This window comes from Erythrolamprus reginae, chromosome 3 (assembly GCF_031021105.1).
Source record: "Erythrolamprus reginae isolate rEryReg1 chromosome 3, rEryReg1.hap1, whole genome shotgun sequence".
Taxonomy (NCBI): Eukaryota; Metazoa; Chordata; class Lepidosauria; order Squamata; family Dipsadidae; genus Erythrolamprus; species Erythrolamprus reginae.
Window position 1 is genome coordinate 171,417,548 of NC_091952.1, and position 27,536 is coordinate 171,445,083.

Consider the following 27,536-nt stretch of genomic DNA (forward strand, 5'->3'; position numbering starts at 1 on the left):
AAGACTGGTTCACTGAAACCAGTAGTGACCTGCTGGTGACATTACAAAGAGGTCACCAAACTGGATTGGTCATTGCTGGTCCATGGTCGTCATTATCATTTTTTCAACACCCCCCCCATTTATTTATTTATTTTTCTGTGCAGGCGCGGTAGCCAAGTTTCCAGCACTGCGCATGCGTCGCCATTTTGTTTTGGGCATTGGGTGTGTTTGTGAATTTTTCTGCGGGGTTTTGCATTGCGCATGTGCTCACACAAAGCGTGCACGTGCCCATGAGGCGTGGCCACGCAGCGCAGGAAACAGCCAACTAGCAGCGAGGTAGGTTGGAAACCACCCCTGGTTCAGAGAATAACAAATCCTCCATAAGGATCTAAATAGCGCTGGGAAATGCAAGAAGAGGAAGTTTGCTATATAATTTCCTTTCTCCCAATAAGAGAGAGAACTGGATCTCTTCATTCCTATGTACCAAAGAAATATTTTTGTTATTTGAAGTGCTCAACTTATTCTCCAAACCAGTGTTTCCCAACCTTTTTTGAGCCGCGGCACATTATTCATATTTTCAAAATCCTGGGGAACACTGAAGGGGGGCGGGGCGGGGGGGGCGGGCTAAAGAAAAGTTTGGACAAAAAAACCCTCTCTCTTCCTCCCTTTCGCTCTATTTCTCCCTCTTTCTCTCTTTTCCTTCCTTCCCTTCTTTCTCTCTCTCCATCCCTTTCTTTCTTTCTTCCTCTCTTTTTTTCTCTCTTTCTCTCTCCCTCCTTCCCTTCCTCTATGTCTTTCTCTCTCCCTTGCTCTCTCTCTCTGTCTCTCTTGCTATCTCTTTCTTGCTTTTCTCTCTCTCTCTTGCTCTCTCTCTCTCTTTCACTGTCTTGCTATATGTCTCTTTCTTTCTCTTTGCCTCTCTTGCTATCTCTCTTTCTTTCTCTCTCTTTCTCTCTCTCTGTCTCTCTTGCTATGTCTCTCTTTCTTTCTCTTTCTCTCTCTCTCTGCCTCTCTTGCTAAGTCTCTCTTTTTCTCTTGCTATGTCTCTCTTTCTTTCTCTCTCTCTCTGCCTCTCTTGCTATGTCTCTCTTTCTCTCTCTCTTTCTCTATCTCTCTTTCTCTTTCTCTGCCTCTCTTTCTTGCTCTGTCTCTCTTTCTCTGCCTCTCTTGCTATGTCTCTCTTTCTTTCTCTCTCTCTCTCAGCTGACTGCAAGCGGGAGCCCTGACGGCGGCAGCTGGACGTGCTGCTGGACACCGTATATGCCAGGCCCGCAGCGCCAGCAGCACGTCCAACCGCCACCGTCAGGGCTCCCGCTTGCAGTCAGCTGAGAGAGAGAGAGAGCTCCCTCTCGCCGCCGACATCTCCCTGCGACTGCCTGCGGCCGCTGCGGCCACCACCCCCCGCTCCCATCGCCGGTGCCCTCCCGCCGGGCCACAAAGGACACTTGCCGCAGGTCCAACCGCCACCGTCAGGGCTCCCGCTTGCAGTCAGCTGAGAGAGAGAGAGAGCTCCCTCTCGCCGCTGACATCTCCTTGCGACTGCCTGCGGCCGCTGCGGCCGCCCCCCCCGCTCCCAACGCCAGTGCCCTCCCGCGGGGCCACAAAGGACACTTGCCGTGGATGCCAGAGAAGCTCCAGCTGGGCGGGGCGCTGCCGGTACTTCCGTCCTGGGGCTCCCGCTCGCAGCTGTCCCCCGGCTCCTGCTCGATGCCGCGGTTTTCGGCGCTCTCCTGCTGGGCTCCAAAGAAGGAAGGCGTGAAAAAGGCTTTTTCCCGCCTTCCTTCTTTGGAGCCCAGCAGGAGAGCGCCGAAAACCGCGGCATCGAGCAGGAGCCGGGGGATAGCTGCGAGCGGGAGCCCCAGGATGGAAGTACCGGCAGCGCCCCGCCCAGCCGGAGCTTGGCGGCACACCTGGCCATGTCTCGCGGCACACTGGTGTGCCGCGGCACACCGGTTGGGAAACGCTGCTCCAAACCATCTAAAGGCAGGGCAAGAAGTAATAGATGGAAACTAATTAAGGAGAGAACCAACCTAGAACTAGGAAGAAATTTTCTGACAATTTTTTTTTTTACAATAACAGATCTAAAATAATTTAAATTAAGTTTGTTCCAAAGCTAATTTTTCAAGCGGAATATTTAGCAACCCTGTTCTTGTGAACTAATAATTTGGGCAAAAATAAAAGCCTTTTTGTGCTACTTTAATTATTATTTATTAAATTTGTATGCCGCCCTTCTCTGCAGACTCGGGACGGCTCACACAGCAGCAATGAAAAACAATGTACAATACAAATCTAATATTACAAAGTTAAAAACTTAAATAATAATTTAAAAAACATGCACACAACATACCATACATAAACTATATAGGCCTGGGGAAATATCTCAGTTTCCCCCATGCCTGACGGCAGAGGTGGGTTTTAAGAAGATTACGAAAGGCAAGGAGGGTGGGGGCAATTCTAATCTCTGGGGGGAGCTGGTTCCAGAGGGTCGGGGCCGCCTCAGAGAAAGCTCTTCCCTGCGTCCTGCCAGACAACATTGTTTAGTCGACGGGGCCCGGAGAAGGCCAACTCTGTGGGACCTGACTGGTCGCTGGGATTCGTGCGGCAGAAGGCGGTCCTGGAGATATTCTGATACGATGCCATGAAGGGCATAATATTGCAAATAACTTTATGAAGGAATACACATTTCAATATTTCTCTACTATTATTTGTTGTTTTGATATTTTGAAAGACATTTTGGACATCTATAGTATCAGATTGAGGCGAACCTTTGATTTAATAGGATTAAAAATATTGGAACAAAATACAATAAGAACAAATTTTGAAAGTAGTAAAACAGAATTTTCCAGTATTTGCTAGAAAATCAATTTGATTTGACATGTTTAGTAGCAAATATTTGTTTATAGCGTAATATCCCTTTACTTTTGCAGATCAAACATATAACACGCTAACACCTGCTCGTTTGGTTGGTTTGTTTGTTTTTCACAATGAGCAGTTCAAAGAAATAAAAAAATTCTAGGCAAATCAGATAAAAAATTCTATACAGCCCTTTAGAGAGCAAACATTTTTTGGACATTTAACATTGCATATCTTTACAGAAGTAGATGCATAAGTTACCTAATAACATACATTGTAACTGTCTAAATTAATTATATATTCTCTTTTATAGGAATCAAATGATTATATAAAATGATTCTATTCTAAAAGAAAAGTGAAAAAACTTACTGTTTTATTTCATGCTATGTGTAAGCACATTGAAAATGATAGCTTCTAGTTCAGAAAAGAATAAAATACAAATCAAATTGTGTTTTGAATCACCAGGCATTTCTAGGGGATGGTTACTAGAGTGTTAAAAAGTACTGAAATATTAAAATGGGTTTACAGAGCCTTCGTACAGTATGTCTCAAATAATAATAATAATAATAATAACAACAACAACAATAATAATAATAATTTATTAGATTTGTATGCCGCCCCTCTCCGCAGACTCCTAGTAGTATGAAATCTTAAGAGTTTCTTCATATTTTTTGCTTTCTTTTACAAAAGAAAAAAAATGGGGTTATGTTACATTTCAAGTAGCGTGCATCAAGATTAGAATTGCATCTTTTAAATGTCACTGGGCTCCATTTTGTACAGGACTCTGGTTCTGAATCATGTCCCATGATTGAAATTGCAGCATTCTATGCCAGCTGCAGTTCCAGATGGCCTACAAAGAAATTGATGTTCAGCACATTCACATTGGGCACAATATGGAGAATGCTGCCCCCTTTCCACTCTCCCAAAGGTGCTTCCCCCCCCCACTCCAAAAGGCAAATTTTGGACTTTGTTTTAAAATAAAATCCAGTTGCCTTTTGAAAAAGCACTTTTTGGGACAACCATGAACTGAATGGCTGAGAATTTCCATAATTTCTTTTCTATGATTATTAATTGTTAATTGTTAAATGTTAATCGTTAATCGTTAATCATTAATTATGTCTCCTTGAATAAACTACTTTGAAGGAATAGGATGTGTTTCAGGAGGAACGGGTTTCCTTTTGAGGAAGCATCAGTCTCACACTGTACAAAAGCTTCCCCTGGCTGCACACTGCATAAACCACATTCACATACATAATGCAGTCATATAATTTCCTGCAATGTTTCTTCCTTCTTTTGCTCTCTTTATACCTTCCTGAATTTTCCCCCAGGCCAGCTATTGAGCTGCCTTTTACTATCTAGAGCAGACTTAAGAAACAGTAGTGGAAGTTTTCATTCTGGAAATGCCAACAAAACAATTGTGAACGCAATGGAGACTGCTTAGGGGCGAGTGAAAGAAAACCATTGGCAAATTTGCAAGAGGATGCAGCTACTTCAGTGTTCCTATAGGAATACAGGGGTACCTCATGATACGAACCCCTCGTCTTACGAACAACCCGAGATACGAACCCGGGGTTCAGAAAATTTTTGCCTCCTCTTACAAACTTTTTTCTTCTTACGAAACCGCCACCGCCGCCGCTGAGAAGCCCTGCCGCCCGGCTGTCGCTTTTTGAAACAGCCGGGGGGCTTCCTAGCGTCCTCCTGAACCTGAACGCCAAACCCGAACTTCCGGGTTCAGCGTTCGGGAGGCCTCCGAGAAGCCCCCCGGCTGTTTTAAAAGGTGACAGCCAGGTGGCGGGGCTTCCCAGCGGCCTCCCGAACGCCGAACCCGGAAGTTCGGCAAAAGTTCAGGTTCGAGAGGCCACTGGGAAGCCCCGCTGCCCGGCTGTCACCTTTTAAAACCTGTTAAAATCTTTTTTGCGGGTTTTTTTTCCGTTGCACGGATTAATGGATTTTACATTGTTTCCTATGAGAAACAATGTTTCATCTTATGAACTTTTCGTCTTACGAACCTCCCCCTGGAACCAATTAGGTTCGTAAGATGAGGTATTACTGTACTTGAAGGAACCCAATGGGCTATATCAGTGATGACGAACCATTTTTTCCTTGGGTGCCGAAAGTCCACACCCGTAATTCACTATCTCGCCCCTGCACAGACTCATGCCACTCCTAGCTCTACCCCGCCCCCTATGCATATATACGGTCACACCTCCCCTGTTTCCTGACTTCCAGGTGGTCTGGTAGGCTCCCTCCCCAAGCTCCAGAGGCTTCCCTGGACCCTCGGAAAATGGCCTCCCCCCCCAGAGGTCCTCCAGAGGCTGAAAACCCCCTCCCAGAGCCTCTGCATGAGCCAAAAATGAGCTAGGGCAATAGCTCATGTACCAGAAGATATGGCTCCATGTGCCATCACGGGGCTGTATGATATAAGTTATCTTATTTATCATATTTGAAAAAATCGAATTCAACAGTATGCATTTTTAATACCTTTATTCATTCATTCATTCAATTATGCCGTTTGGCGGGACCCAGGGGAAGAGCCTTCTCTGTGGCGGCCCCAGCCCTCTGGAACCAACTCTCCCCAGATATCAGAATTGCCCCCACCCTCCTTGCCTTTCGTAAGCTCCTTAAAACCCACCTCTGTCGTCAGGCATGGGGGAATTGAGATATTCCCTTCCCCCTAGGCTTATAAAAAATGTATGCATGGTATGTCTGTATGTATGATTGGTTTCTTAAATTGGGGTTTCTTTTTAAATTAAGTTAAATATTAGATTTGTTTATATTGTTTTATTACTGTTGTTAGCCGCCCCGAGTCTATGGAGAGGGGCGGCATACAAATTTGATTAATAAAATAAAATAAAATAAAATAAATAAAATAAATAAAATTTATTTGTTTGTTTGTTTGTTTGTTTATTTATTTATTTATTAAGATTTAGAGGCCACCCTTCTCCTCGCGGACTCAGGGCAGCTCACAATGGTAAAAAAATAGATACAATAAATAATAAATATAATCAAAACATTAAAAATGCATAAAACCCACAATAAAAATAAACAATCATTCCTCTTTCATACTAATGGCTGGAGTGAAGCTGTTGCTCACGGTCCCCAGGCCTGCTGGCCTAGATGTGTTTTTAATGCCTTTTCGAAAGGCAAGGAGAGTGGGGGCGGTGTGGATCGCTGGGGGGGAATTGGTTCCAGAGGGTTGGTTTACCTAGCTAAATACACCTGGTAGATTCATTACAATGTATAGTATTTATCAAATATGGCAAGTGATAGTTAGGTATAATGATAGTAATAGAATCCACCTGGAAAGGATCTTTAACCGCACTCTTCTATTATTTTGGCTCTTCATTTCTAAGTATTTTTGGGACACTAGTTCCCTGATTTTAAAAAAGTAACTTAACAGGCAATCCTTGCATTTACAACCTTTGCAGGTTTGTAAAGCAGAAGAAAGTTGAAATAAGATCATAAGCATATTTGCGGCTTCACTAACCGACTGCTTAGTTGTCGGTCCCAATTGTGGTCTCTGAGGATTAACTGTATGCCATGTAGATGTAAAAATGAATATACAGTGGTACCTCATTTTACGAACGCCTCTTCTAACGAACTTTTCAAGATATGAACCCGGTGTTTAAGATTTTTTTGCCTCTTCTTCCGAACTATTTTCACCTTACGAACCCAAGCAGCTGCTGCTGGGATGAAGGGGTTTCTTTTTTCCCCTTTTTTTGAAGAAAGAAAAGGGAGGGGCTGCTTGGAGTAGGAAAATTTTGCGAGAACAAGGTGCTTGCAAAGGAATTGAAAGGGTGTCCTTTTAAGAAAGAAAAGAGAGGGGCGCCTCCCCTTGCCTTTCTTCCTTCCCACTCACCCTTTAGCCTAGCCTTGCTTCTTCCACCCGCCCCCTTTAGCTGCTCCTCCCTGCCCTCTGTTCGCCTCCCTTCTAAAGTTTGGGATTTTCCTGAAGGATTTGCACGCATTATTTGCTTTTACATTGATTCCTATGGGAAACATTGTTTCATCTTACGAACTTTTCACCTTACGAACCTCCTCCTGGAACCAATTAAGTTCGTATGATGAGGTACCACTGTAGATAGATAATTTAGCAAATAGATTCAGCTGTTTCAAAGTCCTTGAAAAAAAAGAAATGAACAATATTTAAGTGAACAGTATCGTTTGTAGTGTGAGAATGATTCCAGTAGCTTCCAAGGTAGACATAGACCAGACTATCTTGTTAAATTTGTGGCTATTTCCCAGGTGTCTACTTCAGCTACATTCCAGGTGGGGTATTTGGAAATACAGTGGTGTAACTGAATGGAAAAAGTGTAGTTTGGTTTTGTCATCAGATATTATAGGATTTATACTTAACCATGTCAGCATATGTGACAAGTCTTGTTACCTTTTGGCTAGCTCACAAGCCTCTGTGGTTCATTATTCACATGAAGAAGATTGCAAAAAGGTTGGCTTATAAACGACTGTGGTCCTAGTTTCTGTCTGAGGTTTTCCATTAATATCCTAAACTGGTTCAGTGTTAACGTTAGTCATAAATGTAATTTTAAATTCACCATCTGGTTGGCAGAAAGTTAAGAACTTGAATTTTTGGCTGTTATTCTGTTTATAGCTGTCTCCAATCTCCTGCTAAATATTTTTAAGTATAGTGTTCTAAAATATTGTTGTTCTGCCATTTTCCGTGCTGTCTGAACATGCAAAGCTACAACATGCTGTTTTTTTGCCAGATATATTGTGTGAACCCAGGCATCTTGGCTTATTCATCAAAACACACTTAAACAAACTCTAGATTGAATGGATCTCAGGATAACTCTTCTGATTTGCCTTTTATGAACAGCATGAAAAAGGACACGTGGGTATCACATAACTGAAACATCATATAAACTTGGAATTTTTGGTAGCACTTTATTAAATATTCCAGTACATCGGAAGAATTATTTAAACAAAAGTAGCTGTTCCGTCTGTGAAATTTTTGTTGGTGAAATTTTCCTTTCATACGGGGATGCTTGAAAATAGTTCAAAATATACAGACTGTATTCTGACTGGTCAACACAGCATAGCAGTATAATGTTACTGTGGAAGTGCTCCTATTTGTCAGCTGATTTGCAGGCTCAGTTCAAATTGTTGTTTATTACTTATAAAGCTCAATATGGTATGTATCTCTGTTACATATGGGACTGTTTGATTCAAATATAATTTATCTCCCTATATGTCTCGGCCATGGCAAAAGACTAAGAACTTCCTTATTAGAGATAAAGTTCTTGGAAGCTAAGCTTCTCAGTATATATATATATATATATATATAGTCCCTAAATCTACCCTAGGAAGCAGGCAATGGCAAATCAGTTCCAAAAATTTTCCAAGAAAACTGAAGAGACTTGTCCAAGCAGGAAAGAGAGAAAACAGAGAACACATGATGAATAAAATTTGTGTTTTGGATTTTTGTGGGTATGTCGCTTTACTGCTGGGAAGTAAGCCTCCTGCAAATTGTTGAATAGGCAATGAGTAAGTGAGTGTGTGAGTGAGTAAATGTGCGAGTGAGTGAGTGAGTGAGTGAGTGAGTGAGTGAGTGAATGAATGAATGATAGTCCCAACTTACTTGCTGTTTTATATAAAATGATACCGCAAAAAATGTTTTTGACCTTAAAATACTCTGAAGGTATAAGAACTATGAATCAAAATTACATTTGTGAAAGTTTAACTGTAAGATTTTGTTGTACATTTAAGCAATTCTAGCATACAATGTGTTCTGGTCTAGCTGGCTGTTCCAAGAATACAATCTTTACATGCTTGTAATTTTCAAAGTAACACTTCTTTATTTACTTTCTTCCACATTGGAATTTGTCAGTATACATCTCCGGCATGCAAAATGCATTCCAAACTCACAGGCAAAACTACAGAGTCATAATTCTTTCTAAATGAACAGACTGTCGACTTCAAACATCTCCTTATCTCTGGGCCAGGTTCATGCTACTTAAAAACAGTTTTATCATGCAATATAAAGACCCACTTCTCCGGAGAAACGGCAAAAGCATCTATCTTGTCTATTTCACTTTGACGGAAAGCATCTGTCTTTTCCGGTAAATTCCAGATGTGAGGTAATTAATTAATTTACACACTCTGAATAGCATTTCAAAACCTCTTTCCCTCAAGTTCGTCCCTCCTTTTCTCTGACATTCTGAGTTTGGCACTTAACCAAGGACTATCCTCTACATCCCTGTTATCTGAAGAAACATTACTATGCATACTATCATCTGATGGCTTTTCTATTAAGTTCTCATCACCACTATCCTCCTCCACATCTCTTATATCAGGGTAATTGACAGCTTCTATGTCTTCGTCCTCCTCTGAACCTGACATTTCTGAAGGCTGACAGGGAACACTCACAACACAGGGTAAATGTAGTTTGTTTCCTTGGCTATTCATGGTATACACAGAAAGCTGCCAAAGTTCAACGGCATCAATAATATTTCTGTCTTGCTTCTTCAAAATCCAATTTTTGCTTCAGTAGAGTGCTACTGGGAAAGGAATGGCCTGTACAATTTAGATTTATATTTTTGTAGAAATAAACATAGTAATTTTTCTAAGACCATGATTGCTATTCTATCAAGAAGTAGTTGGCAATGTATTGCTTGACTGGTAGTTTCTTTATTATTGATGGGTCTATGACTGTTTGTCTCTTCCACTTAGCCACGCCTGTTTGGTCCCCAGGCTTCCGCCCCCCCCAACCATTCGGGTGCTGCCTTTTCTCCTTGGGCCATTTGCCGAACGGGCTCAAAATCCTATTCATCCTGGCCTTTTGGATGTAGGGGACACTTGACTGATTGCTTGATCAAATTTATAAGTCTGCCCATCTTATGAAAATTTACCTTGGGCAATATACAAAATTATAAAACAGTAAACATATTTAAAAACAGTTATTATTTAAAAAAATGTAAAAACCACATGGATAAGAGATAATAGATGCTAATTGCAATAACATCTATTAATTGCACTTCAAGATTTCACCATTTAACATATGATTGTGATTTTCCTTGAAGATCTCCCATGTGATCTTATAATATCTAATTTGCTTCCAAGTCCAGAGATGGTTGGCCATCTGCTGCATTGATTTTCTAAACACAGCTTCTTCTGCTAATGAAGTCTCGGTTCCATATTAGTTTGGCCAGCTTCTTCAATAAAAACTCTCTGTTTATAGAATCACATGCCCCACTAAGATCTATGAAGGATGTGAACAGGTGTTTACCATCTGTTGTATATTTAGTAATAAGTGATGTAGAACGAAGCGGTTGCCTTTTATGGAACCCAGATCTAAATCTAGCCTGTTCTTCTGTTGAAAAATAATCCACATTAATCAAGTGCTTTATTACCAGTGTTCCACAAGAAGAACTGTGTCAGAACATTATTGCAAGAAGTATAAACACATTGCAGTAGCCTGGAATATCGGAAAAATGAAATGGATAGACCAGCGTTTCCCAACCGGTGTGCCGCGAAGCTCCTCGGGATGAAAGCGCTCCCAGCCAGGGGGCTGCGAGAGAGGCGGGGCGGGCTTTCCCGAAACGGACGGAGAAAGCCCTCTCTCGCAGCCCCCTGGCTGGGAGCGCTTTTGCTGCGAGAGAGGGCTTTCTCCGTCCGTTTCGGTAATGCCCGCCCCGCCCCTCTCTCTCGTGCACCGCTCCCCTTTTCTCTCAGCTTTCCTTGGCTTCGCTTCTCAATCCCTCCCTCCTTCCGTCTTTCCTTCCCCTCAGCCGTTCTGTCTGGGGGTCTCCCGCTCTTCCCTTCCCCGCCTCCCAGGCTTTGCCTTCGCCACCCCCACCCCTTTTTTGGTTGGCAAGGAGTCCTTTGCCGCATCCCGCAGTTTGCACTCGGCTCGAGGCCGCTTTCCCTGGCTGCGCTCGGAACCGACAAGGTGCTGCTCTTTCTCTCTCTCTCTCTCTCTCTCTCTCCCGTGAGGCAGGGGAAGGGGGGGAAAAAGCAAAAAAACCCTTCTTGCAGCGGGCCCGTGCGCGCGCACGCTCGTGCCCACGCTCGTCCCTTCAGCAGCGAGGGAGGGAAGTCAGAGGGCGAGGGAGCAAGCGAGCTCTCTTGTCCTCGGTGCCCTCTGCAGCCTGCCTTCCTTCTTCTTTGCCGCCGCTGAGGGACGGAGAGAAAGATAGAAAGGAAAGAGGGAGGGAGAGATAGAATGGAAAGAGGGAGGGAGGAAAGAGGGAGGGACAGATAGAAAGAAAAGAGATAGAAAGGAAAGAGGGAGGGAGGGAGGAAAGAGGGAGGGAGTGATAGAAAGGAAAGAGGGAGGGAGTGATAGAAAGGAAAGAGGGAGGGAGAGATAGAAAGGAAAGAGGGAGGGAGGAAAGAGGGAGGGAGAGATAGAAAGGAAAGAGGGAGGGAGAGATAGAAAGGAAAGAGGGAGGGAGGAAAGAGGGAGGGAGAGATACAATGGAAAGAGGGAGGGAGGAAAGAGGGAGGGAGGAATAGAGTGAAATGGAGGAAGATATATTTTTTTTGTCCAAACTTTTCTTTAGCCCCCCCGTACCCCCCCACCCGAGAGAGAGAGAGAAAGAGAGACATAGCAAGAGAGAGAGAGAAAAAGAAAGAAAGAGATAGCAAGAGAGAGAGAGAGAGAAAGAGATAGCAAGAGAGAGAGAGAGAGAGAGAGATAGCAAGAGAGACAGAGAGAGACAGAGAAAGAGAGAGAAAGAGAGAGAAAGAGATAGAGAGCGAGAAAGAAAGACACATAGCAAGAGAGACAGAGAAAGAGAGAGAAAGAGAAAGAATGAAAGAGAGATAGCAAGAGAGGCAGAGAGAGAGCAAGGGAGAGAGAAAGACATAGAGGGAGGGAAGGAGGGAGAGAGAAAGAGAGGAAAAAAGAGAGGAAAAAAGAAAGAAAGAGGGATGGAGAGAAAGAAAGAAGGGAAGGAAGGAAGAGAGAGAAAGAGGGAGGGAGAAATAGAGTGAAATGGAGGAAGATTTTTTTTTTGTCCAAACTTTTCTTCAGCCCCCCCCCCCGTGCCCCCCGTTCAGTGTTCCCCAGGATTTTGAAAATATGAATAATGTGCCGCGGCTCAAAAAAGGTTGGGAAACACTGGGATAGCCTATACAATAGCTTCCACCACCACCACCACCATGGATACCCATGCAATTTTATTAAAACGTTCTTGACCACTCAACTCACCACAGCACAACACAAGCTATGGAAAGGTACCATATATCAAAAACATTTTAGAAACCACCAATGGACTATTATAATCACATAGCATCACTACAGCACACAAACCAACTAAAGCCCCCAAAACATTTTAATAACCTGAAAGACATAGTAGCCCAGGAAGAAAAACACCATCTATAACATATAGTATAAGAACGTTAACAGCCACTAGATAGGATAGACAGAAGACTATCTGTAATGGAATATGTGGATACCTTAATCCAGTGTTTTTCAACCAGTGTGCCGTGGCACACTAATGTGCCGCGAGACATGGTCAGGTGTGCCGCGAAGCTCAGAGAAAAAGAAAGCAAGAGAGAAAGAAAGCAAGAGAGAGAGAGAAAGAGAACAAGAGAGAAAGAAAGCAAGAGAGAGAGAAAAGCGAGAGAAAGTAAGCAAGAGAGATAAAGAGCGAGAGAGAGAAAGAAAGCAAGAGAGAGAGAGAGAAAGAGAGGGAGGGAAGGAGAGAGAGAGAAAGACATAGAGGGAGGTAGGGAGGGAGAGAAAGAGAGCAAAAAAGAGAGGAAGGAAGGAAGAGACAGAAAGAGGGATGGAGAGAGAGAAAGAAAGAGGAAGGAAGGGAGAGAAAGATGGAGGGAGAAAGAAATAGAGTGAAGGGGAGGAAGAGAGAGAGAGATAATTTTTTTGTCCAAACTTTTTTTAGCCCCCCCCCCCCCCGCTCAATGTGCCCCAGGGTTTTGTAAATGTAAAAAATGTGCCACGGCTCAAAAAAGGTTGAAAATCACTGCCTTAATCTCTATACATGGACAAACTAACTGGAACTATAATCATAGTTTCAGTTGGAAAACTCTGCATCTTAAGCCAAATTAAATCTTAAACCATTAGTGAATTACTGAAATCTTAACATTCAGTTGTATGCGCCCATCGATTGTCACAGAGAGATAAAGAAATAATAAAAGACTAGAAAGAAAAGAGACCAGAACACAATATTCTTGGACTTCTCCTTGGTCATTGAACTTTTCCTTGGTCATTGAACTTTTCTCTCCAGAACTCACTCTTTAGAACTGGTGCTGTATTGCTGACCTGATGGAATATCATCTTAATTATTTCCTATATTTTTTGCACTCTATAACTTTAGCACTTTATAACTTTAACGGTTTTTTAATAATTATATGTTATTCTATTAAGATCTTGAGAATAACTTAGTGTTAATTGGTATCCTATTTTAATGTAATTGATTTTTATATTGTTTTTTAATTGAATCTATATTGAATTTTTAATAATTAATATTTTAGCTAATTTTAGAAGGGTTTTTTAAAACTAATGAATTATTGGGGTGGGTATGATGATATGTATGAAATGAATGATTGTTATGGGTGGCCTGGGTGGAACTTTGGTATGGATGAAATAAATGGAAATGGTATGAATGATTTGATTAGCCTACCTGACACTGGAGAGGCAGGAGGGGAGGGGGCACCGATATCTGAGGTGGTAGAGGGTCAGAATATTCCGGTCCTGCTGGGGAGAGGCAGATATGGCGGGGGCCACAGAGCTAGCCGTTCCAGGGGAACGAGAGATCGTTGCTTAATAACGATGCCTTGTTCCGGCTCTGTGAACCCAATCCTGGGTGCTGGTGATGAGTGTAATTCTGGCCCTGGGTTCAAGCTGCTGCTACTCAATGCCAGGTCAGTGGTAAATAAAGCTCTCCTCATCCGGGATCTGATCCTGGATGAGGAGGCCGACCTGGCATGTGTTACTGAAACCTGGCTGGGCCCAGAGGGAGGAGTTCCTCTCTCTGAAATTTGCCCAGCCGGGTTTCAGATATGGCATCAGCCTCGACCCCAGGGAAGGGGGGGAGGAGTGGCTATTATAGCCAGGGAGAGCCTTGGCTTGCGTAGACTCGTTGCTCCAGAGATTGCGGGCTGCGAGTCCCTCCTGGTGAAGTTGGACTTAGGGGTCCAGGTGGGCTTGTTTCTCACGTACCTGCCTCCCAGCTGCATGTCACAAGCCCTGCCTGTGCTACTCGAGGAGGTAGCCGGGTTGGCGGTGTGGTTCCCCAGACTTATTGTCTTGGGGGACTTTAACCTGCCGTCGCTCGGTGAAACCTCTGGATTGGCACAGGAGTTCATGGCCACCATGACAGCCATGGACCTGACCCAAGTACTACAGGGTCCGACTCACGAGGGGGGGCATGCACCCGACATGGTATTCCTCTCTGAGCAACTGAGTAATGGTCTGAGACTAAGGGGCTTAGAAGTGTTGCCTTTGTCATGGTCAGACCATTTTCTACTGCGGCTTGACTTCCTGGCTCCAATCCTTCCCCGCAAGGAGGCAGAACCGATTAAGCTGTTCCGCCCCAGACGCCTGATGGATCCAGAGGGCTTTCAGAAGGCGCTTGGGGTTATTCCAGATACACTCGTACACAGTTCGGCAGAGTCTCTGGCTGAGGCCTGGAACAAGGCTGCAGCGGAGGCTCTTGACTGAATTGCGCCGTTGTGACCTCTCCGCGGCACTAGACCCCGTAGAGCTCCATGGTTCAACGAGGAGCTCCGGGAGTTGAAACGCCAGTAGATACGTCTAGAGAAGCGATGGAGGAAGAGTAAGTCCGAATCCGATCGAACACTAGTAAGAGCACATGTTAAGACTTACAAAGTGGCGCTCAAGGCGGCAAGATGCGCGTATCATTCCGCCTTGATTGCATCAGCGGAATCCCGCCCGGCCGCTCTGTTTAGGGTGACCCGCTCCCTTCTTAATCGGGGGAGTTGGGGAGCCCTTGCAGAGTAGTGCCGAGGATTTTAACACGTTTTTCGCTGATAAAATCGCTCGCATCCGAGCGGACCTCGACTCCAATTGGAATACAGAGTCGACTGACAACGAGTCAGTTGAGGTGACTGGGGCACATACTTGTCCACCTGTCTGGGGAGAGTTTGATCTGGTGACACCTGATGAAGTGGACAAGACCATTGGAGCTGTGAGTTCCGCCACCTGTTTACTGGATCCGTGTCCCTCCTGGCTGGTTTCGGCCAGCAGGGAGGTGACACGGAGCTGGGTCCAGGAGATTGTCAATGCTTCTTTGGGGAGGGGGTCCTTCCCGGATCCCTACAAGGAGGCACTTGTGCGCCCCCTCCTCAAGAAGCCTTCCCTGGACCCAGCCATTCTCAACAACTATCGACCAGTCTCCAACCTTCCCTTTATGGGGAAGGTTGTTGAGAAGGTGGTGGCACTCCAGCTCCAGCGGTCCTTGGAAGAAGCCAATTATCTAGGTCCTCAGCAGTCAGGATTCAGGCCCGGCTACAGCACGGAAACTGCTTTGGTCGCGCTGATGGATGATCTCTGGCGGGCCCGGGACAGGGGTTTATCCTCTGTCCTGGTGCTTCTTGACCTCTCAGCGGCTTTCGATACCATCGACCATGGTATCCTTCTGCGCTGGCTGGAGGGGTTGGGAGTGGGAGGCACTGTCCTTCAGTGGTTCTCTTCCTACCTCTCTGGTCGGTCGCAGTCGGTGTTAGTGGGGGGTCAGAGGTCGACCTCTAGGTTACTCCCTTGCGGGGTGCCTCAGGGGTCGGTCCTCTCCCCCCTACTATTTAATATCTACATGAAACCGCTGGGTGAGATCATCCAAGGGCATGGGGTGAGGTATCATCGGTATGCAGATGATACCCAGCTTTACATCTCCACCCCTTGTCCAGTCGGCGAAGCAGTGGAAGTGATGTGCCGGTGCCTGGAGGCTGTTGTGGTCTGGATGGGTGTCAACAGACTCAAGCTCAACCCGGATAAGACGGAGTGGCTGTGGGTTTTGCCTCCCAAGGACAATTCCATCTGTCCGTCCATCACCCTGGGGGGGGGAGTCACTAACCCCCTCAGAGAGGGTTCGCAACTTGGGCGTCCTCCTCGATCCACAGCTCACATTAGAGAAACATCTTTCAGCTGTGGCGAGGGGGGCGTTTGCCCAGGTTCGCCTGGTGCACCAGTTGCGGCCCTATTTGGACCGGGAGTCACTGCTCACAGTCACTCATGCCCTCATCACCTCGAGGCTTGACTACTGTAATGCTCTCTACATGGGGCTACCTTTGAAAAGTGTTTGGAAACTTCAGATCGTGCAGAATGCAGCTGCGAGAGCTATCATGGGCTTTCCTAAATTTGCCCATGTCACACCAACACTCCGCAGTCTGCATTGGTTGCTGATCAGTTTCCGGTCACAATTCAAAGTGTTGGTTATGACCTATAAAGCCCTTCATGGCACTGGACCAGAATATCTCCGGGACCGCCTTCTGCCGCACGAATCCCAGCGACCAGTTAGGTCCCACAGAGTTGGCCTTCTCCGGGTCCCGTCAACTAAACAATGTCGTTTGGCGGGACCCAGGGGAAGAGCCTTCTCTGTGGCGGCCCCGACCCTTTGGAACCAACTCCCCCCAGATATCAGAGTTGCCCCCACCCTCCTAGCCTTTCGTAAGCTCCTTAAAACCCACCTCTGTCGTCAGGCATGGGGGAATTGACATGTTCCTTCCCCCTAGGCTTATAAAATTTATGCATGGTACGCTAGTGTGTATGATTGGTTTTAATTTGTGGTGTTTTTTAAAGTAATTTAAATATTGGATTTGTCTTACATTGTATTGCTATTGCTGTGAGCCGCCCCGAGTCTGCGGAGAGGGGCGGCATACAAATCTGATTAAACTTGAAACTTGAAACTATCTCCAGTAGTCAATACTCAGAGAAGCAAGGATTAATTCAAGACAAACAACAACAAGAAGAAAATATTCCTAGGAAATACTAAGGAGGAACCCATACATCCCCATCAACACTAGCGGAGAAAGTTACTGTATGAGAAAAGCGAGCAAACTCCACATTCACTAGAAGTGATGGTTACCCAGGACTCCATCATTCAACCCTGAACTATATACATTTTCTTCTATTGCAATGTTCATAATCATCCAAGCTTCTACTTTTCTCAAGAAATGTTTTGCATGTACCTTAAACTATTTTATCAATACGGGTTTGTAATTCTTAGGGTTTTCCTTCTTATTTTGTTTTTTGGTATATGATAATTATGATAGAGAGTTTTCCCTCTTGCTGGATGTTGGCTATATGCAAACAGCCATTCGAGCAATGGAGCTCACGATTCAATGTCAATGTCTCAGTGACTCCATCCAGCCATCTCATTCCCCTTCTTCTTTTGCCCTCGGTCTTTCCCAGCATTAGGCTTTTCTCCTGTGGATCCTTCCTTCTCATTAGGTGGCCAAAGTATTTGAGTTTCATCTTCATGATCTGGCCTTGGTCTCCTCTACGACTGACCGGTTTGATTTCCTTGCAGTCCAAGGAACTCGCAGGAGTCTTCTCCAGCATCATAGTTCAAAGGCCTCAATTCTTTGGCGCTCAGCCTTCCTTATGGTCCAACTTTCACAGCCATATATTAGCCTTGACTATACCGACTTTTGTTGGCAGGGAGGCGTCTCTGTTTTTTAGTATGCTGTCTAGATTTCCCTTTATTGATCTTTATTACCTACACAAAATTAAAGGTTCAATGTTTTTCTCTCTTTCTCTATTTTAAATTCTGGAAAAGTAATAGTGTACTCATTCTTCACATATACTAATGAAATTTAATGACATTGAGTGGTATCAGGAAGTCAGCAAGTACCACAATATAGACACATCAAATTGTACTGCCACATAAAATACAGAACAGTTGAAGTGGTAGCAATAGTATTTAGCTCAATGCCAAGTTACAAATTGTAACTCTGAAGCTGTATGGTAAAGTACTTAGTAAAATGTTCACATAGTCATAACCAATGTATTTTTCTAGTTTTATTTTGCTAACTGCATTTGTATTAATAATTGTAGTACTTTTAATTTAAGTTACCTTTACACTGAATTTCTGGATTTTAAAAATACTTTTAAGCCAATGAGGCAATCTTGAGGTTTTTACACACACACACACACACACACACACACCTCTTTCTCATCTAAACTGATGCTTACAAAAAGGTCATTAAGCTCCTTCTTCGCAAGTCCATTTCCATACTGCTGTCCAAGAACTGCGAATTGCAAAGCTGTTGTAAAACTTACATATAAAGATATCCATCTTCCTTATCTAATACACTTCATTTCACAACATGACGAATTAAAAGTAAGCAACAATAGCTAGTCCCAAAGAATTAATTGCCTATTGTTCTGTATGCTGAAAAACAGAGGCATGGTTTGAAGGACTAAGTTCCTCTTTCTTGATTGATTAACATGTAACTGATTGAATGCACTGAACTTTCCCTGTGGGCTGTTAATTACAAGTTCATTTCTGAGTTACAGTATTCTTAAGATGACCAAAGCTGACAGCTTCCACATAGAGATAAGATGGTCCTAACACTTTCATAACATTTTCCTATCTTCTCACTAGGATGGCTCATACTTGGCAGAGTTCCTGCTGGAAAAAGGCTATGAGGTGAGTGAGTAGTCTTGCTGACTGACTGCAGACTCATGGAATAATTTGGACCGAGCTTCCTTGTTGCTGTCACTCTCTGGTTATGTTTTCCATTCGGCATGAGATAAGGAATCAAAATGTTTGAAAAGAATGCACAACATGAGCTGTAATCATGCCAGTGCATTGTGCTGTTTATCATGGAGACTGCAATGGTGGAATCCCTCCGATCCTCAGGGTATAGCTGTTTTTCCACACTTCCTGCTTATTCAGATAAACAGCAGCCTGCGCAAAGCAAGGCTACATTAAATTCATGTGTTACGATCCAGGAGAAAACAAGTTAACTTATTTTGAATTCCTACTGAATAAGGTATTTTGCAGGGCTGGGAGTTGGGGGACCTTGAAAAAATAAATGAACTGTGTTTCAGCAATTGCAAACTTTTAGAATTTTGGTACCCTAATGGTCTACCACAGGATAAAAAGCTGAAAAGTGGTACCTCATTAATGAACTTGATCCCTTTCCATTTATCTGTCACAACAATATAATATGCATAATATAGTAATTCCCCTGTTCTTTAAAATGTTTCTATCATCCTGGCCGATACAAATAGTTCCATCTTCTGTGTTACTTGTAACACTATTCAATACATTTCAAAAGAGTAAAATGACACTGGTACTTTTATATTTGTAACTTAGAAATGATGTCTTTTTAACATAAGCAAAAGGAAGAACAAGAGAGCGACCGAAATAAAATCAATGAAACTGCCAGGTACTAGATGTAAAATATCTGCTTCACTGGTGGTACTTTCACTATAAATAATGTTCTGGAAGTAGTTTGCCACTGCTCTTGGTTTCCCTTTTATTCTTTCTTACAATGTTATAAGCACACCTTACAAATCTGGCGTTTCTTCGTAGTCTGTCATCCAAGTCCAGGTCTAATCCTGCTTAGTGCTGAGTTTGTCATTGCTATTGGTTAGAATAGAATAGAATGGAATAGGTTTATGTACGTTGAGAGCATATGCACCAAGACAAATTCCTTGTGTGTCCAATCACACTTGGCCAATAAAAATTCTATTCTATTCTATATATCTAGGTAGCAAAAAATTTCCCTCTTTCTATTGTTCAAGGAAAAACACTGTGTAAATAATATAAATCTGAACCCATGAAGAGGTTAAGTACACATTTCTAATTATATAAGTTATACAAATTCCATAGGCTAGAGATGTTTGTCAGAAATGTCTCATTATTAAATAAGAGAAAGAACATGGAGAAAGTAGGTGCCATTATTTTCATGCAGGTGTTTCCATTAAGTAGCTTTTGCACAACCATTCATGAGCTCAGCTTACAAGAGAAATTGTAAGGATGGTAGTGTTGCGTCATGGAATCTACTGGATCTTTATGGTCCTTCCTTATTTTTCTAGTTGAATCAGACACTTCTGTATCACGAAACTGATCTCACACCATCTGACATTGTGAAGCTTTATATCAAAAATATTTTCTGTACTTCTGTTAAATTGCAGGTTCATGGAATAGTTCGTAGATCAAGCTCCTTTAACACGGGAAGGATTGAACATCTCTACAAGAACCCGCAGGCTCACATAGAAGGAAGTAAGTGCGTGCTGAAAGGTGAGATGGAATATATCGAGGACATATGTGATTTTGTTTTTATTGCTAATGTTTGTATAAGATTTCATCAGACAGGAAATTGATCACTGAGACTTATTCTGTGAGGGTCTTTTTTTAGTCTAGCCTCAATCCTTTTTCTAGCATTTGAAAAATACTTCATAAAATAATTTTGTTAATTTTTGTTCATTTCAACTGGAGCAGAATATAAAATGTTGATATCACTAATAATCCCTGGGGAAAAAAATCAAAATAAGAAGACTTTTTAGGATAGCAGTATAGGTTTGTTAATATATTGCAAATCATTTTCTTGACTAACTACAGTAGTTCACAATTCTTTTTTTGGCCATATAATTTGCAATTGCTATCGTCCCTTTATGCATATCCATGTGAAATCAATGTAAAAAATGTTACTAAAATGAATTTGGTGAGCAGATATCAAAATGTGAACCATTACAGCAAGGCAGCTTGCTAACCGATCTTGTTGCTAACATCAGCCATTTCTAACAAACTACTATATTGCTGACTGTTATTTTCCAGGGTTCTGTTCCAACACAATTTTGTTAACCAGAATCATGGGTAATAAAGCTGCAGAAAACCCAGAAAAGGCTAATGAGAATTGGGACAATGTTCTGCAGACTAATGGTCTTCCAGTTCCTTCACCTTCCTCTCGCAGATGTAGTCTAAACAATATTTCTGTATTTGTTCCTTCTCCTCTTCACTCAAATGTGGCAGATTTCATTAAGTCAGTCTACAGTGAAAGTTCATGTGGCTTTCCTGTGCAGCTTCTTCAGTGCAATTTATTTGATAGAAGATGGAGGTATTTCACTTGTATACTGTATTTTTCAGAGTATAAGACACACCTTTTTACTATCTCAAAAGAGGGTGGAAACTTGGGTGCATCTTATACAACAAATGTAGCCATCCCCACCCTTTGGCCTCTGTCTCCCAGCAATTTACCTCCTTGCAGCAAAAAGAACAGAGACTGTTAAGCCAAGCAACTGATTATTGGCTTCCCGACCCAAAACTGATTGAGGCTGCAGTGCTAAAACTTAAAGTGAAACTAAAGCTGCAAGGAGGCAAGTTGCTGGGAGGTAGAGGCAGAGGCAGAATTCATTTTGTTGTGCTAATCAGATTGCTGAAACTGGATGCAAGGAGGTAAGTCAATAACTATAAATGTCCGTGGAATGTTCAGATTATTAGACTTATTTTTAAAGACTGCTTTATTATTGTTCTAGACTTCTTTAAAAAACGAATAAGCTTTTTAAAATAAATGCTTGATCTGAAGAGGTCTAGCGCTTTTGTATCTTCTTTCAAATAGCAGAGAATAATGTATACTTCCAGAAAGCCACATCAATTTGAACAGCATCTATACATGTATAGTCTGAAATGTAACAGTGTCCTATTTTAGTACTGTATTAAGATAAGGCAGCTAAATTAAAGTCATGTTTGGAGTAGATCTATTTAAATAATTGGGAGGAGGTAGTGTGACTACTTTTGAGAAAATCTTCTGTCATTAATATACAGTCAATAATGTACATTTCTCCAATTCTTTGCTATTTCTATAGGTCAGGCACACATGCACAGAAATGCACAGCAAACAGTATATATATCGTACTGTTTACAGTTGCTGGGAGGCAAAGGCAGAATTTCCCACCCTTATTTTCCTCCCTTAAAACTAAGGTCTATCTTATACTCCGGTGCGTCTTATACTCTGAAAAATATGGTAATTACTTGAGGTGACTGCTATCCTCCATATGGCTCCCACTGTAACAAAAGGATCCAGCAATTGACTGTGAGGACCATCCACTAGAGACCATGTTCTCTCTCTACATGGCAAAAGAGCCATGTAGATAGAGAACATGTAGATGTGAGGAAGGGCAACTGAGTAACCTCCTCCATCACCAGTCAAATGAATTACTTTGTCTTAAGAAACCTAGGTGCCATGTGGAGCACCACGAGTGGGCTGGTGAGTGACATACGAGAAGGAATAGAATAGAGAAGAGGAGGAGAGGGCAGGACAGAGCAGGGCAGGGGAAGAGAGGAGAGGAGAAGAGAAACAGATACAGTTAGATTGAGGTGACAACAGATTCTTAAAAAAATATATGCATATCTGAAAGCCTTCCATTTGTACTTATATAAAATCAAGGCCCAATCATAACATGTAAAAATCTTTGCATGTAATAGTTTGTTTATTGATTGATTGATTGATTGATTGATTGATTGGATTTGTATGCCGCTCCTCTCCGCAGAATCGGGGCGGCTAACAACAGTGACAAAAAACAGCATGTAACAATCCAATACTAAACAACTAAAAAAAACCTTATTATAAAACCAAACATACATACAAACATACCATGCGTAAATTGTAAGGCCTAGGGGGAAAGAATATCTCAGTTCCCCCATGCCTGACAGCAGAGGAAGCTTACGAAAGGCAAGGAGGGTGGGGCAATTCTAATCTCTGGGGGGGAGTTGGTTCCAAAGGGCCGGGGCCGCCACAGAGAAGGCTCTTCCTCTGGGTCCCGCCAAACGACATTGTTTAGTTGACGGGACCCGGAGAAGGCCCACTCTGTGGGACCTAACTGGTTGCTGGGATTCGTGCAATAGAAGGCGGTTCTCTTCTTTATTTATCAATTATGAATATGTAAAATCACCTGATAATTAGACTGCAGATTATTTGTTTATTCATTTATTTATTGGATTTATATGCCACCCCTCTCTGAAGTATCAGGGCGGCTTACAATATATAAAAACATCAGAATAAATCCAATTAGTTAAAAACTAAATAAACAATCTAAAATCCCCAGATTATACTAAAAATCAGTCATACTCATTCAGACAACAACCATACAAACATTTGTCGGCCAGGGTGCTGAGATCTAATTGCCCCAAGCCTGGCAGCATAAATGAGTCTTAAGACTCTTGCGAAAGGTGAGGAGGGTCGGGGCCATGCGAATCTTCGGGCGGAGCTGATTCCAGAGGGCCGGGGACCCCACAGAGAAGGCTCTTTCCCTAGGTCCCGCCAAATGACATTGACTCTATAGGACCTAACGACATTGACTCTGTAGGAGCTAACCGGTCGCTGGGACTTATATGGCAGAAGGCGGTCCTGCAAGTAATCTGGCCCAATACCATGTAGGGCTTTATAGGTCATGAATGATAACCTATAAAGCCCTACATGAACTTTATGTACAATTCATTATTAAATGAATTTTGCCCCATTTTATGACACTTCTTGCCACAGTCGTTAAGTGAATCACTGTAGTTGATAAGTTAGTAACCCCGTTGTTAAATTAATCTGGCTTCTCCATTGATTTTTCTTGCCATAAATTTGCAAAAGGTGATCACATGACCCCGGGATGCTTCAATGGTTATAAATATCAACCAGTTGCCAAGCATATCAATTTTGATCATATGATCATGGGGATGTTGCAAAGGTCTGTTGTAAGTGTGAAAAACAGTCATAATCTGTTTTCAGTGCCATTGTAACTTTGAACAGTCGATAAATGAACTATTGTAAGTCAAGGACTATCTGTAATTCAGGCAACCAGTTAAGAGAGCAGGAAACATATAAAAAACATATATTTTGCATATTGTGACTTGTAACATAAATGGTTTTAGAAAAACTAAACCAGGAACAATATGTTGAAAATAAATAGGATTTTAAATGCTTTCAGTTGACTTTTTGTAACATATAAGTCATTTTACTGAATCTTTTTAATTCACATTTTTTATATTTTTGCTGGAAATCCAGTTTAAAAATAGCTCATTAATTAATGCAAATTAAATTTCAGAATTCCTATGATTTATCACTCAGTGACTTATGTTTTAAAATAATAATAATAAAATAATAATAAAAAACTTAATAAAATATGAAGATTGGAATGTAGTATATTAGTAGAAAGCTGTGATCAGCACTTATTTATAGTTATAATAAAATATATATCTGGCTGATATTTTAAGGAATTAGGAAAGTATAAATAGAAATGAATGCAACAACATGACTTGAATTTTAACTCTTTTTTTTTACCTGAAGATATGAAACTGCATTATGGTGATTTGACAGATAGTACTTGCTTGGTGAAAATAATCAACGAAGTTAAGCCCTCTGAAATTTACAACCTTGGAGCACAGAGTCATGTTAAAGTAAGTAATAATAATAATATATCTCTTACAAAATAAATATGTGATTATCTGTAAGCAAAAAGTGTACTATATTTCATTGCTACTTATTTTGTTAGATCCCATTTTTTAATTTAATTTTAACATATATCTATAAACATTGATTAGAAATGTTTTTCTCATATTTAAAGGTTTAACATGATCATCATCATGTTAACAGTTTCCAAATTCTATTGTATAAATAATCCCTGTTGTCAGTTACAATACAATAACGGTAAAAAGTTTTAAGACCAGAGATAAACATAATGAGTTAAAGGAATGAGAAGAGTGATACTCTTACTGTTGTTCAGAGATGATGTTAATGATGACAGTGATGATTTACTTTAATTAATTTAGTATTATTGCTTTGTCATCAAATCAGCGACTCTTTAACTGAACTCTTGGTAACTTATCCAAACACGTTTATGTTTGAAAGGTGTTTTTGCAACTTTGCAGTCAAACCTGTAGTTCTGGGCTTCCAAGGTAGTGTTCTGTACAAATATTAATCAGCCCTAATCCTATTTACCTTTCTGTTTTATCTTCCTGGCTCAGGAACTGCTTCCTGCTTGTTAGCCTTGATTATTAATGGAAAACCTATATTTCCTTCATATAGTCTTCGAAAGAATTTGATTTTACATCATTGTTACAAGGTCCAATCATTGTTTTCTTTAGCATTCACCTAAGAAGAATTTAATTAAATTTATCCAATTTAGAAATAAAAGGTAATAGGTTGAATTCCAGTTCAGTAGTTCTGTTTGCACATCAAGACTTTTCTGTATCTATATCATAGCCACATATTCCCTTCCAAATGCTATTCCTGATCGTTAGAATATTCCAAAAGGCAATGGCATGTTGGGTGGGATATTGCAATGCAAGAGGGACAGTATTAGTCATAGGATATTCTGCCAAGTTGAAATCCCTTCCACTAGAACAGGTTTGGATCCAATCCAACATTCTTTTTGTGTGTAAATGTTGGCCTGGACTTATCAGAGCCTACAGTTGACACTTCTGTTTGCAGGGGTTTTTTGTGTATGTGTCATTTCCATTGCCCCTTCAACCTATGACTGAATTTGAATGCCCTACTATAGATCAGCTTTCAAATTTTTGACAGGTCATAAGAGCTAAGCAAATTTCTGAATGCTCAGTGCAAAATGTTTTACAAAAACTCTTTTTAACTAGTGTCTAAATATGTTGTTTGTGATTTCTGTTCACCTTTGTTTTCGTTTATTCTCATGTGACTGATTTGAATTATTTGAAAGAGTTGAGGAGTGATACGAAGTTAAACAAGATAAATCCCCAAATTACTGCCTCTTCTGTATTTAGCCACAAGATAAGGAATGAAGATTAACATCTACAGTGATACCTCGTATTACAAACGCCACATCATACAAACTTTTCGAGATACAAACCCGGGGTTTAAGATTTTTTTGCCTCTTCTTACAAACTATTTTCACCTTACAAACCCACCGCCGCCGCTGGGATGCCCCGCCTCCAGACTTCTGTTGCCAGCGAAGCACCCGTTTTTTCAGTGCTGGGATTCCTCTGAGGCTCCCCTCCATGGGAAAACCCACATCCGGACTTCCGTGTTTTTGTGATGCTGCAGGGGAATCCCAGCAGGGGAATCCCAGCAGTGCAAAAATGGGTGTTTTGCTGGCAACGGAAGTCCAGAGGTGGGGTTTCCCAGTGAAGGGAGCATCAGTGAAATCGCAGCATCACAAAAACACCAAAGTCCTCAAAACCTCACCTCCGGACCTCTGTGTTTTTGCAATGCTACGATCAGGGGAATCCCAGCAGCGTAAAAACGGGCGCTTCGGCTGGCAAAAGGGGTGAATTTTGGGCTTGTACGCATTAATCGCTTTTCCATTGACTCCTATGGGAAACATTGTTTCGTCTTAAGAACCTCATCCCGGAACCAATTAAATTTGTAAGACAAGGTATCACTGTATTTTTGTATGCTTTTTTAGCATCTGCATTTCTTTATATATCTGTTTCGATACAAATATACATTCATAATTGATATTTTTATATCACTCAATAATAGTAATAATTTTCATCATTGTTACCTTTTGATTTTCTGGAATGTAGGCAGTATTGAACTTTTTAATCTTGTAAATTTTTTGCTAATAAGTGTTTGGATCTAACATTATTTTCAATATTATGATTTGTCGCAGTCAGGTATTTAGAGTTTGAATATTTACCTATCAAGTCCTTCCTAAGGATCTGTGATAAGCAGATGTTGTTTAATGGTGTTAAAGATATCAGCATAGGATGTAAGCTATATGTTCCAAGTAAAGCTGCCTTTTGCCATTGACGTATAGTGATTCTATCAATGCCAACGGTGTTCGTGTGATGATTCAGATGTTTTGCAATTGCATTCAGTGTGGCTATTACTATTGGAACTATCTTTGCTTGCTTTTGTCATTGCCATTCCACTTCTATTTGAAAATCTTTGTATTTTGTGATTTTGTTTACCGTAGTTCTTTCTCTTCCATTCTGCTATCTAGGTAGGTACTACAATGCCCACTATTAAGACTTTTTTATGTTTATTATGACAGTTGTTAAATCTGGTGCTATGTGGTGGTGCTTACTTGTTGGAATATTATTATTATTATATTTTATAACTCAAATTCCTAAATTCCAGTTCATGAGATAGTTCATGTCTCAATTTCCAGTTCATGAGACAGTCTGGTATAATGGTTAAAGGGATGACACTAGAAACTGGGAGACCGAATTCAAAACCAGTGTAAGTATAAAAGCAATTGGGTGACTGGATCAGTCATTCCCTCTTAGACCTAGCAGCAGTAAGTTCTTACAAAACACTTCTTAAAATGTTGCCAAGAAAACTACACAGATTTATCCAGCCTTCAATCCAGACTGACCTAAAAGTACCAAAATCCTCCAAATATAAAAAACAGCCACTAGATAATACCAACTCAAATAAATCTGAAATTTAATGCAATATAGTTTGGGGGGGTATTAATATTTCGTGTGAGATTTAATAATTGTACCCACATTAAATCTTTTTATTTGTCTTTTATGTTTTTGGTGTCTTTATGCAGCTTTTATATATAGTTATTATTTTATAATGGGATTGTACATCATTGTCAGTTAGCCTAAGCTTACCCAGCATTTTCTTCATTTTGATGCAATATAGTTTCTACGCTACTGACTAAATAGGTTTCCCCATCCAGTTAATTTTATGTGAGCTCTGTTAAAAGTAAGGAAAATAAAGTAATAGGATGTTGGTCTGGTTTCCTGTAGGAAACCAACAAAATAAATCATTCTTGGAATAGGTTTATCGAAGTCCAGGGAACACGGATAAAGCACTTAATCACAAATTCAGAGGGAAAT

The 27,536-nt window shown here is 41.5% G+C and overlaps 1 protein-coding gene across 2 annotated transcripts in view; it reads left to right on the forward strand.

The window, feature by feature from the left end:
- The window catches only part of GMDS (GDP-mannose 4,6-dehydratase), a 337,377-nt gene that overhangs the window by 17,845 nt on the left and 291,996 nt on the right, over positions 1–27,536 (forward strand). The window contains exons 2-4 of one of the 2 annotated variants that reach the window (XM_070747167.1): positions 18,381–18,425; positions 19,922–20,009; positions 24,061–24,170. In XM_070747167.1, coding sequence (XP_070603268.1) covers positions 18,381–18,425; positions 19,922–20,009; positions 24,061–24,170 — 243 coding nt within the window. Of the gene's footprint in view, positions 1–18,380; positions 18,426–19,921; positions 20,028–24,060; positions 24,171–27,536 lie in introns of both variants that reach the window. The other variant, XM_070747166.1, reaches the window with a different exon arrangement.